The sequence below is a fragment of the Ceratotherium simum genome, chromosome 30 (assembly GCF_057802395.1).
Source record: "Ceratotherium simum simum isolate JZ-2026a chromosome 30, ASM5780239v1, whole genome shotgun sequence".
Lineage (NCBI taxonomy): Eukaryota > Metazoa > Chordata > Mammalia > Perissodactyla > Rhinocerotidae > Ceratotherium > Ceratotherium simum.
This window is the reverse complement of record NC_141929.1, coordinates 15,864,742-15,877,467: the sequence shown is the minus strand read 5'-3', so window position 1 is coordinate 15,877,467 and position 12,726 is coordinate 15,864,742. Positions and strand designations below refer to the sequence as shown.

Below are 12,726 nucleotides of genomic sequence, written 5' to 3'. Positions count from 1 at the left end.
AGACCTCCTGGCATGATCATCTTTCTTGAGACCATGATTTGAATACTTATCTGTAGTCTAGGCAGTTCATCAGCTGAGGCAACTTCATTTCAGCCTGAGATTTTCTCTCTTTGGAAACTCTAGTGTTAAGGTCTTTCAACCAGTCTCTAAATTTATCCACCCAAGCTGGGGAGCCAGCTGGGAGATATTCTCCCATAGCTTTCTAAAAACTTCAGGTTTCCAAGAATTCCTTACTTGGAAGTCTTCACTTGTATTCAGGGACTTGAGTTATTGGTGAACATAAAGCAGATACTGGTTGTGCAGACCTGTCGTTGGACCCCCAGTTAGTCTCTTAGCTGCTGTGTAAGCAACCACCATGTTCTTTAACGTTGTGGTCAAGGATCTGGTCTCTCTTAATTGTGTCTGTTAGAGTTCTCCTAGGACTTACCACCTCCCTGTAGAAACCACAAACTGTTCTGCAATGCCCTGAAAATGCTACCAACAAAGCAATTCTACCTTATCTTACTGAGCATTGCTGTCCTTTCCCCAGGAAGTCACAAATACAGAAAAATCCATTGGGTTTCCTAAATGGATCTCAGGAAGAATATTATCATAATTTACTTCTCTCTAAATATTAACGTTTTAGGAGATTTTCAACCATTGCTGTCACAAGTTTATTTATTCGCCCAGTCAGGGAAAGCCATGTGGCTTATAAATGTACTTGGCAACTTGGAAGAAGAAAGGTATTAAATAGCAGTTAATTATTCTAATTGCCCAGAAGAAGGTCTAACAGCTTGAAATAAGCTTTAAAACAGGTGCCTTTTTTCCTAGCACTTAGCGCAAAATTTAAATTGCAGGCTACACACACAAATACACAATTAGGTGTAGACTTATACTCTTCCACTCAAAAAATCCCTGCAAGATCTGCCTGTCACAAAGAAACATAATATGGGTACAAAGAGGAAACCCAAGACTTTCTGAAATTTTGATGAATATCTAACAAGGAGTTAGGGAAACAAGCTGGAGGTCATAGTTCAGGACCACAGTTATGCAAGAAAATCTAAATGTTACATCAGATGTTATGTGTAACTAGAAGAGTGGCAGGCAGGGGCTGGGTGATGAGGAAAGAAAATGACATGACCTCGGGCCGGCCCCGTGGTTTAGCGGTTAAGTGCGCGCACTCCACTACTGGTGGCCAGGGCTCGGATCCCGGGCGCGCACCGATGCACCGCTTCTCTGGCCATGCTGAGGCTGCGTCCCACATACAGCAACTAGCAGGATGTGCAGCTATGACATACAGCTATCTACTGGGGCTTTGGGGAAGAAAAGGAGGAGGATTGGCAATAGATGTTAGCTCAGAGCCGGTCTTCCTCAGCAAAAAGAGGAAGATTAGCACGGATGTTAGCTCAGGGCTGACCTTCCTCACAAAAAAAAAAAAAAATTACTGAAAACAAAAAAAAAAAGAAAATGACATGACCTTGTAAATCAAGAATCCATTATGCTCCAAAACTCAGGAATAGAGCTGGGTCCAGGGTAAAGCAAGAGAGGTGCCTCAGGTGCAAAATTTATGGGGCACTCACTCTTCAGGTGACAAACCCTGCGCTTGCCCACCCCTGAGTCTGAGTGCCTGCTTAAAATTGGCACATCACTTGCCTCACTCTAGTCCTGACCCTGCCCAGAAATCAAGAGTGCCTTGATTAACGTGAAAGGAGAAAAGATCAACAGAGATATCATAATAAAATGATGATCAAACCAGAAAAGGAAGGGTCTTTTTGAGCAATTTCCCAGGCTTCTTTGGACCTGGTGGTGGCATGGGGAGAATAGCCTGATATTCAGTAGAGTTCTGATTGTCAAATTCATCTTTGAAGTGTATGGAAGACATTATTTTTAGCATAAAACTGTGTAAGCAATTTGATTTTTGCAGATAAAAGTAATTAGTTGAACATGTAAAGATTAATAGACTCTTGATGGAAGTTATCACACAAAGATATCTCTTTGAAAAAATGGGAATGAAAAAGAAATTTTAAGTGAATCTGCTAACTACAATGTGGGATCTGGGATTGGATCCTGGAACAGAAAAAAACACATTATTGGAAAAATTGGTAAAATCCAAATAAAATATGTGGTTTAGATAATAGTAATCTACCCATGTTAATTTCTTAGTTTGGACAAATGTACTGTGGTTATGTAAAATGTTAACATTAGGGGACGCTGGATGAAAAGTATATAAGAACTGTCTGTACTACTTTAGCAATTTTCTATAAATCTAAAATTATTCCAAAATAGTTCATTTTTTAAAAAATGTGAATCTCTGGTAAGCAGAGATCAGTGATGAGAAGAATGTCTAAACCACAAAGATGCATCCAAAAGAAATGCATGTCACTTAAACACTCAGTTCTACGCTCTACAAGTCAAAAAAGTACAAGAAATGCAATTTGTAGAAGATATGAAAAGTAACAGATAAACCTATCTATTGATATAAGGCTAAACCAGAGTTATGAGGAAAATATCTCACTTAATACCTCAAAGATAAGGAAAGAAGTTCATGACAATGACTGCAAAAAGATGAGACTTTCAGTTCCTAAATGAAGAAAAAAAAATCAGCAGGGATCTGGTTTATCAGAGCAATGCCAACCTAAGACAGAGGAGAGTCAGCGCAAACTAGCGTAGGGAATAAAATGGTTAAAAAGTATTTTGAAAAGCCGGCTTTAGGCAAATCAGCAGGGCCTGATGACATACCTCGAGGAGTACTTAAGGAATTGGCAGGTGTTATTACATAGCTGCTAGCGATTATTTTTGAGAACTCAAGAGGATAAAGAAAGTCCCTGTAGACTGAAAAAGGGTAAATGAAGTACTCATCTTTTTAAGAAGGGAAAAAGGACAATCCTCGTAATTATAGGCCTGTCAGCTTAACTTCAATATCAGGAAAAATATAGAACTTAACATCAATCAATTAGCATCAACTTGAAAAGCACAAAGTATTGGGTGGAAACCAACGTCAGTTTTCAAAAGGCAAATCACGCCAGGCCAATTAATTTCCTTCTGTGATCAAGTGGCCACATAGGCAAGGAGAGAGCAATAGCTATAATCTCTTTGACCATAAGGAGGCCTGAAAGGTTGACTAAATATGGAAACAGTTTCCTACAGATGGCCAGTGCTCTCCATCTTTTAAGACAGGTGAGGTCTGGATAGAAATCCATCTGAGAAACACAGTGGGCCAGATGGCCTCTGGAATCATGTCCAACTCTGGATAGTCATTCTAAGAACTAATCTTACTTCCATAAAATCATTTCCAACTTGCTCATTTTCTCCAGATCTCAGTTTAAAGGTCAAAGAAGAATCTAATAAAATATCTATGTCTTCACCAGAAAGAAAACTTTGAAAAAAGAAGATAGAGAAGCAATAGGAAATGCATTGATGCCTTTATGATACTGCCCTTTGGCACGTATGTAAGCAAAATGTAGGCTTAATCCACAGCATGTCATTTTCTCTTCATTTAGAATTAAGAAAAATAATCTTTTGAATACTTAAGGATAAATAAGTAGAAATTTAATAGGTCTCAAATAAGCCTAGGGATTTCTCCAAGTCTTTGAAATTTGATTCCTCTAAACCCATAAGTAACAATAGTGTGCCAATGTTTAAAATTCTCATCCAAGAAAACTCTAGTTTCTCTGCAGATTTGAGCAGTTTGGGGATCTTTACAAACAGACAAATTAGGTCACTTGCTATGTTTGCCCTGTACTGGAAGATGAATTCTCATCATCTGGTTGGTCCATCATGTTACCTCAAACCGAAATTGAACCCAGGAGATTCAACGTGACCTCTGGGGAAGAGACACAATCAACAGTTCACCAGTCTCACTGCCAGGCTGCCAAGCTTTACACACATAGGAAAAGACATTCTTTACCCACAGGAGGCTTTAAAGCCAAAGAACAATTATGAGCACACCTAAGCATGAGAACATATCACATACTGGACGAGGAAGCTCTAAAACAACAGTTTGACTTACTGTAAAAGAAGAGCACTTCTCTCATTCTTTTGGATAATGAGGAGAAAATAGGGACATGGAAATAAGAAGAAGCAAAGAAAGAATAACAATGAGGAAACCACGGTTAGTTTTCTACTGGGTCCTACATATGCAGCAGTGGAGAGGCAGGTCCAGATCAACAGTTACACAAGAGCACTAGGAGGACCAAGATTCTAATTTCTTAATTCTCGGAGATCAGATTACCTTCAACAAAGCCAGGAGAAACTGGATTTGGGCAAAATTTGATAAGGATTTTATTAGGTATTTGCCTCACTAAAATAAGCCCACCTACCCCAGAATGTTCACTCCTTTGCTTTAGTTCTATCCATATTAAGTACTTATTCATGACCAAGTTTTTTTTAAGTAGCTCCCCACCCCCCAGCTTACCTGTGTAGACAGAGGACTTGGGCTCTTGAGAACCTCCCTCTACACACACACACACACACACACACACACTACTCCCAAGTCTCTTCTCTCCAAACCTCATTCACAGACAAGTTGTGAGAACAGCAACATTCTTATCTTGAGAAGAATGAAAGCACTTAACCAAAAACATTTAATATAAATGTTAGCAATTATAGCCACACAAAGTATACAAAATTCAGATTTGTTTGGCTCAGGAAAAAAGTATCATCAACTTCTCTCTGGCCACATACACCGGTTATTCAAGCCAAGAGGTCAGCTTGTCTTTGCCTAGGCTTTCATTTGCCTGGTGACTGTAATCTTCCATTTTCTTTGTCGTCTCTATTCTGAGGTGTTTAGTGTGAAATAAACTTCCAAGAGAGCTGGAAAGAGTAATCAGATTGAACTGACACATCAGCTGTTGTCTTTCTGGTCTGAACTGGGCCGAGCTTCCCTTATCTGTGCTGCCCTCACCCATCTCGCTAGAGAAGATTTTCCCTCTTTTGGGTCTCAGCTCTTATCGAATTAATCTCGTTAAAACTTCATCTCTCCAATTACTCAGACCAAAATCTTGGAGTCATCCTGCCTTGGAGGACCATCATCTCCCAGCACCCCACATCTAACACAGCAGCAAATCCTTTGGGCTCTCCTTTCAAAACATATCTAAAATCCAACCACTTCTCCCAACTTCCAGCTTGGTCGGCGCCACCGTCCTTTCTCTCCTGCACTCTTGCAGTACCTCCTTGCTGCTCTCCCTTCTTCTGCCTCCCTACAGCTGATTTTCAATAGGGTAGCCAGTGTGTCCCCTGTAACATCTAAAGAAGATCATGCCACTCCTTTGCTCAGTACCCTCCAATGGCCTTTTGTCTCCCTGAAAGGAAAAGTTACAGTCTCTGGAATGGCGTATATGGCCCTAAAGGACCTCACCTCCTTTCCTGTCTCACCTCAGCTGGTATCACTACCCCCATCACTGTCTCCTCTCCAGCCAGGACAAAGTGGCTCCTCAAACACCACCAGGCACCTCCCACCTCCAGGCCTTAGCACTTGCTGTTCTCTCTCCCTGGAGTGTTCCTGCTGTGGATTCCCATCAGGCTCCTTCCCTCATCGCCTTCAAGTCCTAACTCAAATGTCCCTTCTCAGTGTAGTCCTCCATGAAGACACTTGACTCAGAATTACAGCTGCCTCCATCCTGGCCTTCCTCATCTCCCTCCCCTGCTTTACCCTCCTCCCTAGCACATTTTCCTTTTAACACACTGCATAATTTACTTGCTTACTTTGCTATCTCTCTCTTCCTCTCACTCTCCCTTCCTCCTTCTCCCTCTCTATTACATGCAAACTCCATGAAGACAGGAATTCTGTTTTATACACTTCTGTATCCCCATTATCTAGTACAGTGCTTAACACATAGTAGGTGCACCATAATATTTGCTGAATGAATTAATTAAATGAAAATATCATATCCACACAAAGGCTGATATGTTAATGTTCATAGCAGCATTATTCATGATAGCCAAAACCCAAAACAATCCAAATATCCATCAGCTGGTAAACAGATAAATAAAACTATCCAGCAATAAAAAGGAACAGAATACTGACTCTTGCTACAATCTGGATGAGCCTCGAAAACATTATGCTAAGTGAAAGAAATCAGACACAAAAGATGACATATTATACAACTCCATTATATGAAATGCCTGGAAAGGGCAAATCCATAGAGGCAGAGAGCAGATTAGTGGTTGCCTGGAGCTAGGGGTAGGAGCAGGAGTGACAAATGGACATGAGAGAATTTTTTGAGGTGATGGAAATGCTCTAAAACTGGATTGTAATGATGGTTGCACAGCTCTATAAATTTGCTACAAATCATTGAATTGTACACTTACAATGGCTGGATTTTACGATATATAAGTATACCTCAATAAAACTGAAAAAAAATAACAGTTAAATTTAAAGTTTGAAAGTACTCTGTAATGAGGCCAAGGCCATAAGCTCAAATTCTTGGGAGCCAATGAAATTGCTTATTCTCTATTTTATTTCCTTCTTTCCTTCAATACCTAGCTGTGTATGAATCTCTAATGTAGGCCCTAAAGAAGCAGACATGGCCTTGCCCTCCAGGAGTTTATAATCTAATTAGGAGATAAGATGCACAGAGATCATTGCAATGCATGACAGAATGTGAAATGCCATGTTAAGGACATGCCAGTTAAGTCTATGGTATTGGTGCAAAGACAGCTTTGCAGGGAAAACAGGAAGGAAAGCGGGATTTGGACAGGGTTTTAAAGAATGAGTAGGAGGATAATAAGCAGAGACAGGAGTTAAGGAATGCCCACAGGCCACCCTCTTCATCCACCTCTTTCACAGGTCATCAGGGAGGTTGGGTAAGAAAATATAGACACATCAGTGCAAAGGCTCAATTGTACTAGAATAACACTTTAGGGATGTGTCCTACCAGCAGAATACCTGATATAAAGTAGGTGCTCAGCATATGTTTATTGAATGAATGAATGAAAACGTAGGACGGGTCTAGCAGCATTTCAAGTTGATTGTGGATTGGCAGGGAAAGATCTCACACACACACACACACACACGCTCAGCATCCGCAAGGTCACATCTTTCTTTGGGAGAAGACAGAGTCAGTGCCCAGGTGTGCTTGAACAATATCTCTGCCTCCCATTTCCCAGCATTCCAGAAAGCTGTTTCCCCAAGAGCTTACCTTTTTATCTGGGTGATTTTAATAATCGAATTTAGTCCAAGAACCATGACCAGAGATCCATTACCTTCCAGGTCAATTGTGTTACCTTTACCTGTGAACACAAAGCACAAGCATATTATCATGTGTGTCTTTATGTGTGTGTTTTCTCTTCCGACCTAAATAATAGGAATGGTAGATATAAATAGTTGGAAAGAACTACGTTTTTTTTTTCTTCTTTTAAATCCTTCTTACAGAGTGGGACTACAAAGTGATGTTTCATTGTGAATAGAATGGAATGTTTAATAAGCGCTCTGTAGATGAAGATAAAAGGATGGATAGATGGATGTGAATGGTTGAACAAATGAAAAATCAAAGAATGAGCGCATACTTAGTGACAATCTAAAGACTTTTCTGTATGTTCGATCTCTACTGCAGAATAAGAAGCCAGTGTTAGCATTCGAGGAGTCACCGATGGCGTTTCAGCCCAGCAAACAGTGTCGTCTGAGACAACTCCAACAACTGAAGAAAAAATTGCTGGCCCTTCAGCAAGAGCTGGAGTTTCGCACAGAGGAGCTGCAGACTTCTTACTGCTCCCTCCTGCAGTATCAGTCCGTCCTGGAGAAGCAGACTTCCGACCTGGTTCTTCTCCACCATCACTGCAAACTGAAAGAAGACGAGGTATAGATAGAATAACTAAGGAAATGTCCCAAAAGCCCATGTACCTACAGAAATCAGGCCACGCCCGCTAGAAAGCAAACACTGGACTCACAGAGGAGAGCTTCGCCACACCTTGAGCAGGTTTTATCAACCTTCCCTCTTTTTTTTTTTTTTTTTTGTGAGGAGATCAGCCCTGTGCTAACATCTGCCAATCCTCCTCCTTTTTTTTTTTTGCTGAGGAAGACTGGCCCTGGGCTAACATCCGTGCCCATCTTCCTCCACTTTATATGGGACGCCACCACAGCATGGCTTGCCAAGCAGTGCGTTGGTGCGCGCCCGGGATCCCAACTGGCAAACCCCGGGCCGCCACAGCAGAGCACACGCACTTAACCGCTTGCGCCGCCGGGCTGGCCCCTCAACTTTCCCTCTTTAATTCTCGATCTTTTTGAAGCTGAGCAAAGGGAACTAAACAGAAGGCATAATTGGCTGAGACCTCCGGTATTAACACATGTGTGTATGTGCTTGTGTGTGTGTGTTTGCACATGTGTGTGTGTGTGTATGCTGTGTATGTAGGTCTATCATCTCCATTCTATTACCATTGTAATTTAAATGCGAAAGACTCTAGGTCTCTGAGGGTTATAAAAGAGGTATGAGGTCCATTAAATCAACCATTTTTAGAAAAACCACGTTTTGATAATACGTAAGTTCCTAGCACTTGCACAGTTAATAAGATAACCAGATGCTGAGTCTGAGTCAATCATTGAATCATTTTTTCAGACTGGAGTTTTAGATCATGTAGACTTAGCTTAAGTATATTCTGGACATTCACTTCTATTCATGTCCCAGGGTAGTATTTTTTAAACCGGAGAGTAGCACCCTTGTAAATTCCAAAGACCAAAGCTATAGAACTTAAACCAGTTGAGCAGCAGTAACACTAGCAGCAATAAAACCATGGGTTATAAGTAATGGGACAGGCAGCCTCCCCCTGGCATTTTCTTCCTTTGCTCTTAAAGATAAAATTCCAAGGATTGTGTTCGGCAGTGCTGTTATTTAAGGACTAACTCCAGGGGCTTTGTGAGGGGCCTTAAAGAACATAGAATTTTTGAAAAGGGTGTATTATGGCCAATGAGAATTTGCCAAAAAGGATTGGGAGGCAAAGGAACAGAGAAAGGTTATCCTACAAAATATAGTCTGGGACAAAGGCTGTGAACATAAACCATGGTTTAATAAAGTTAATCCAGGGCTGTGTTAAAACTGGCTGGTTCACTACAACTTAAACAAAAGTCCAGCCTGGATCAAGTGCCCCTGAACTGGTTGGGATTCTATTTAGCTGCATATAACAGAAAACTCCAAAGTAATAATGCCTTAAATAAGATAGTTTATTTCTATGACATATGAAAGAAGGTTGGAGATAGGTGGTCTAGAATTGTTATGGTAACTGCATGTGTCATCAGGTACCTAGGGTCCTTTCTTTTGGCTCCACCATCATCAGCTCAAGACTTCCATTCTCTAGGCTACCTAAGATGGCTGCTGGAGCTCCAACAATCACATCCTTGTTCCAAATAATCAGGATGGGGGAGAAGGGGTAGGGAGAGAAAGGCACACTCTTCCCTTTAAAGAACACTTTCCAGAACCCCCACACAACACTTTCACTTACATACATTGGCCAGAGTTAGTCACATGACTATAGCTAGTTCCTAGGAAGCCTAGGAAATGTAGCGTTTCAGTGAGGTGCACTGCTGTCCCAAATAAAGTCAAGGTTCTATTACTAAGGAGGAGGGGGAGAATTGACGTGGAATTCAGCAAGTAACAGTCACTGACACAGATCCCAAACTGGGAAAGCACTGGAAAAATTACTTTAGGCATTCTGCCAAGTTCCCCCAATACTTTGTTACCCAGAAGCATCAAACTTCTGTCCAAGGTTGGGTTTCCCAACAGCAGACCCTAAGATAAGGAGATGAATACAAGTAGTTAATTCAGGAAGGGATCCCAGGAAGTACAGTGAGAGAGTGGGGAAGTGAGTCAAAGATGGGCAGGAAGCCCATAAAGAAAAGCACTATTAAGCAGATCATTGCTGTGGGCAACTGAGTTTCAATCCCTCTGGAGAACTCTGGGAGACAGTGTAGAACAGCATCAGAGTAATCCCAGCCAACCTACGCAGTCAGCAGTCATCGGTTGAGGGCTGCACCTGAGGGTATCAACCCTGCCCCCATACTTGTAACCTGCCTGTCTTGCTCCCCTGCTCAAGTGGGCTCCTGGGGCCAGAGCAGCCCTCAGGCAAAGAGTTGAAGATGTTTGTGGTTGGGATGGGTTTGGTGTGCAAAGCAATGGTGAGTGCCAGGGGGATACGGGAGGGCGACTGACAGCTTCTGTTATAAACATTTGAATATAAAATATTCCTTTCCTCTTCTCTTTATCTAATTAACACCTCAAACTAAATGATCCTTTCCTAAGAAGAATCTCAATTGGCAGGCAGCAAGTATAATTACCTTAGACCAACAGAATATGTTCTATCTTAATTCTACACTGGACTATTTGAACCAAAAGGAAGCCTTCCTTGATGACCTTCTTACTCTTTTATTTTTCCTTTTTTTTTCCTTTTTTTTTTTCTTTTTTGTGAGGAAGATCAGCCCTGAGCTAACATCCATGCCAATCCTCCTCTTTTTGCTGAGGAAGACCGGCCCTGAGCTAACATCTATTGCCAATCCTCCTCCTTTTTTCTCCCCAAAGCCCCAGTAGATAGTTGTATGTCGTAGTTGCACATCCTGCTACTTGCTGTATGTAGGACACCGCCTCAGCATGACCGGACAAGCAGTGCGTCGGTGAGCGCCCGGGATCTGAACCCGGGCCGCCAGTAGCGTAGCGCGCACACTTAACTGCTAAGCCACGGGGCCAGCCCCTGACATTCTTACTCTTAACTCCTTCAATACATATAAATCAATACACGTAATTCAATACATATAATACAATTTAGCATGCTCAACTATATGCAGTTGTTTGCTAATCTTAAATCATTCCTCCCCAAAATTGTAAGAGTTTATAAACTCTTTGAGGGAGGAGCCTACGTTGTAAACGTATATATCCCCTCAGCACCCAAGACGTTGTTCTTCAATAAATAGCTGTCAGTTGGTTGGCTAATTAATTGATAGAAAGGGAATCTAAATAAGGATCGTACAAGTCCCAGAGGAACCTGGGGTCATGTTCCCCCAATATCTCTAGGGAACTTTGCTGACACGGCCTGTGTGCATGAGGGGCTCTCCATTTCCTAAATTAGACCTCTAGAGAATATCTAGGAAAGAAAGAATACTGGCATTTCAAGCCCTTGAAAAAGTGGAGCTATACAAATTCACTCCTGTTAATCAACTAATAAGTCTTTATCAAGTTCTTACTACATGCCAGGCAGAGTGGGAAATAGATATGGTCCCTGCCTTTAAGGAGCTTACCATCTAAATAGGACTATCTTTTTTAATTTCTAATCATTAACATTCTGACATCACATATTGTGGCGTTTAGATCTGTGCTGGGCCTGTTCTGTGCATCTGGGCCTATCTGTGCATGTGCTCCCATGAGTTCAATGTGGTTTCGTTCCTATACCAACAGGTGATTCTCTATGAGGAGGAAATGGGAAATAATAATGAGAACACAGGGGAGAAGCTCCATTTGGCACATAAGCAACTCGCCTTGGCTGGGGACAAGATCCTCTCCCTAGAAAGGAGCTTAAACCTCTACAGGGACAAATACCAGACTTCCCTCAGCAACATCGAGTTACTGGAGTGCCAAGTAAAGATGTTGGAGGGGGAGCTCAGCGGGATCGTCAATCAGGTAGGACTTAAACCAGACCACTCAGACCAGGAGCTCCAGTAAGTAGACATCATGCTCCCAGCTGCTCCCCTGTAACAGTCCCAGCCTCCCCTGCCAGAAACCCAAACATTCACCCACATGTCAGTTCCTTCCCTTGAATTTTGTAGCCCTCAGCTTTTGAACTTCCCACCCTCACATCTCCTGTAAGATTGCTCCTTAGCAATTGTGAGGCCCGTAATTAATATAAATAGCTACCACTTCAAATAACGCAGAAAGAGAATTACCGAATGAGCTCTCAAATCTTCCATGTTCTCATGGGGGTCTGGCGGAGGGCTCTTCTGGGTCACAGCTCATGCAAATCATGACTTCAGGAACAATGGGAGGAGAAAGCCCTGAAACATTGCAAAGCAGAGCCAAAATGCCTGAGTTTGTTTCTTTTTTCTTTTAATTGCTTTTTTTAATTACACAAGTAATAGAACAATATAGGCTCTCTAGACAGAATTATGGAGATTAAACTGTGAAAGTCCACCTTCAGCCTCCTCCACCCCACTCTCCTCCCCTTAGGTGATCACTTGAATGATGTGTTGGGAATCTTCCCCAGCCTTTTGCTCTACAGTTACATATATAAACGGTTAGGGTTTTCTTTTTACATAAATGGGTCATTTTATAAAAGTGGTTCTACACTTTGCTTTTTAAATGTATATCTTGACAATTTATTTTAGTTACTACCTTGTATTCTATAGTATGACTACCATCTACTGACCTGTTTGCCTATTACAAACAAGCTAAAATGAACATACTTATTTCTACAGGGTAAATTTCTTGAAGTGGGATTGCTGGGTCAAAGGATATGCTTATTTTTAATGTTTAAAGATACTTCTAAATTGAATATCAAAAATGTTCTACCATTTTACACTTTTACCAACAATCATTGAGGGAGTTTATTTCCCCACACTCTGTATATTTTCAATCTTTTTAAGTTGTCTAAACTAATGGATGAAAAAAAAAAGTTTTCTCAATACAATTTTTATTTCCTTTAATTCTAATAGATGTGGGCTGGGTTCTCCAGAAAGCAGACTCTGACAGATTAGCATGAAGCACATTTTTAGAGGGAACTCTTGTATCAACCCCTGTGAAAGGAGGGGAAAGGAAGCAGGGTTGGGCAGAGGGA

General features: G+C 41.4%; 2 protein-coding genes across 4 annotated transcripts in view; both read left to right on the top strand.

The window, feature by feature from the left end:
* PKD1L3 (polycystin 1 like 3, transient receptor potential channel interacting) overlaps positions 1-12,726 on the top strand; it is a 357,135-nt gene that overhangs the window by 176,563 nt on the left and 167,846 nt on the right. The gene's annotated exons all lie outside the window — the stretch shown is intronic.
* PMFBP1 (polyamine modulated factor 1 binding protein 1) overlaps positions 1-12,726 on the top strand; it is a 42,429-nt gene that overhangs the window by 5,946 nt on the left and 23,757 nt on the right. The window contains exons 3-4 of the mRNA XM_004431792.3: positions 7,533-7,775; positions 11,355-11,576. Of these exons, the coding sequence (XP_004431849.2) occupies positions 7,533-7,775; positions 11,355-11,576 (465 nt within the window). The remainder of the gene's footprint in view (positions 1-7,532; positions 7,776-11,354; positions 11,577-12,726) is intronic.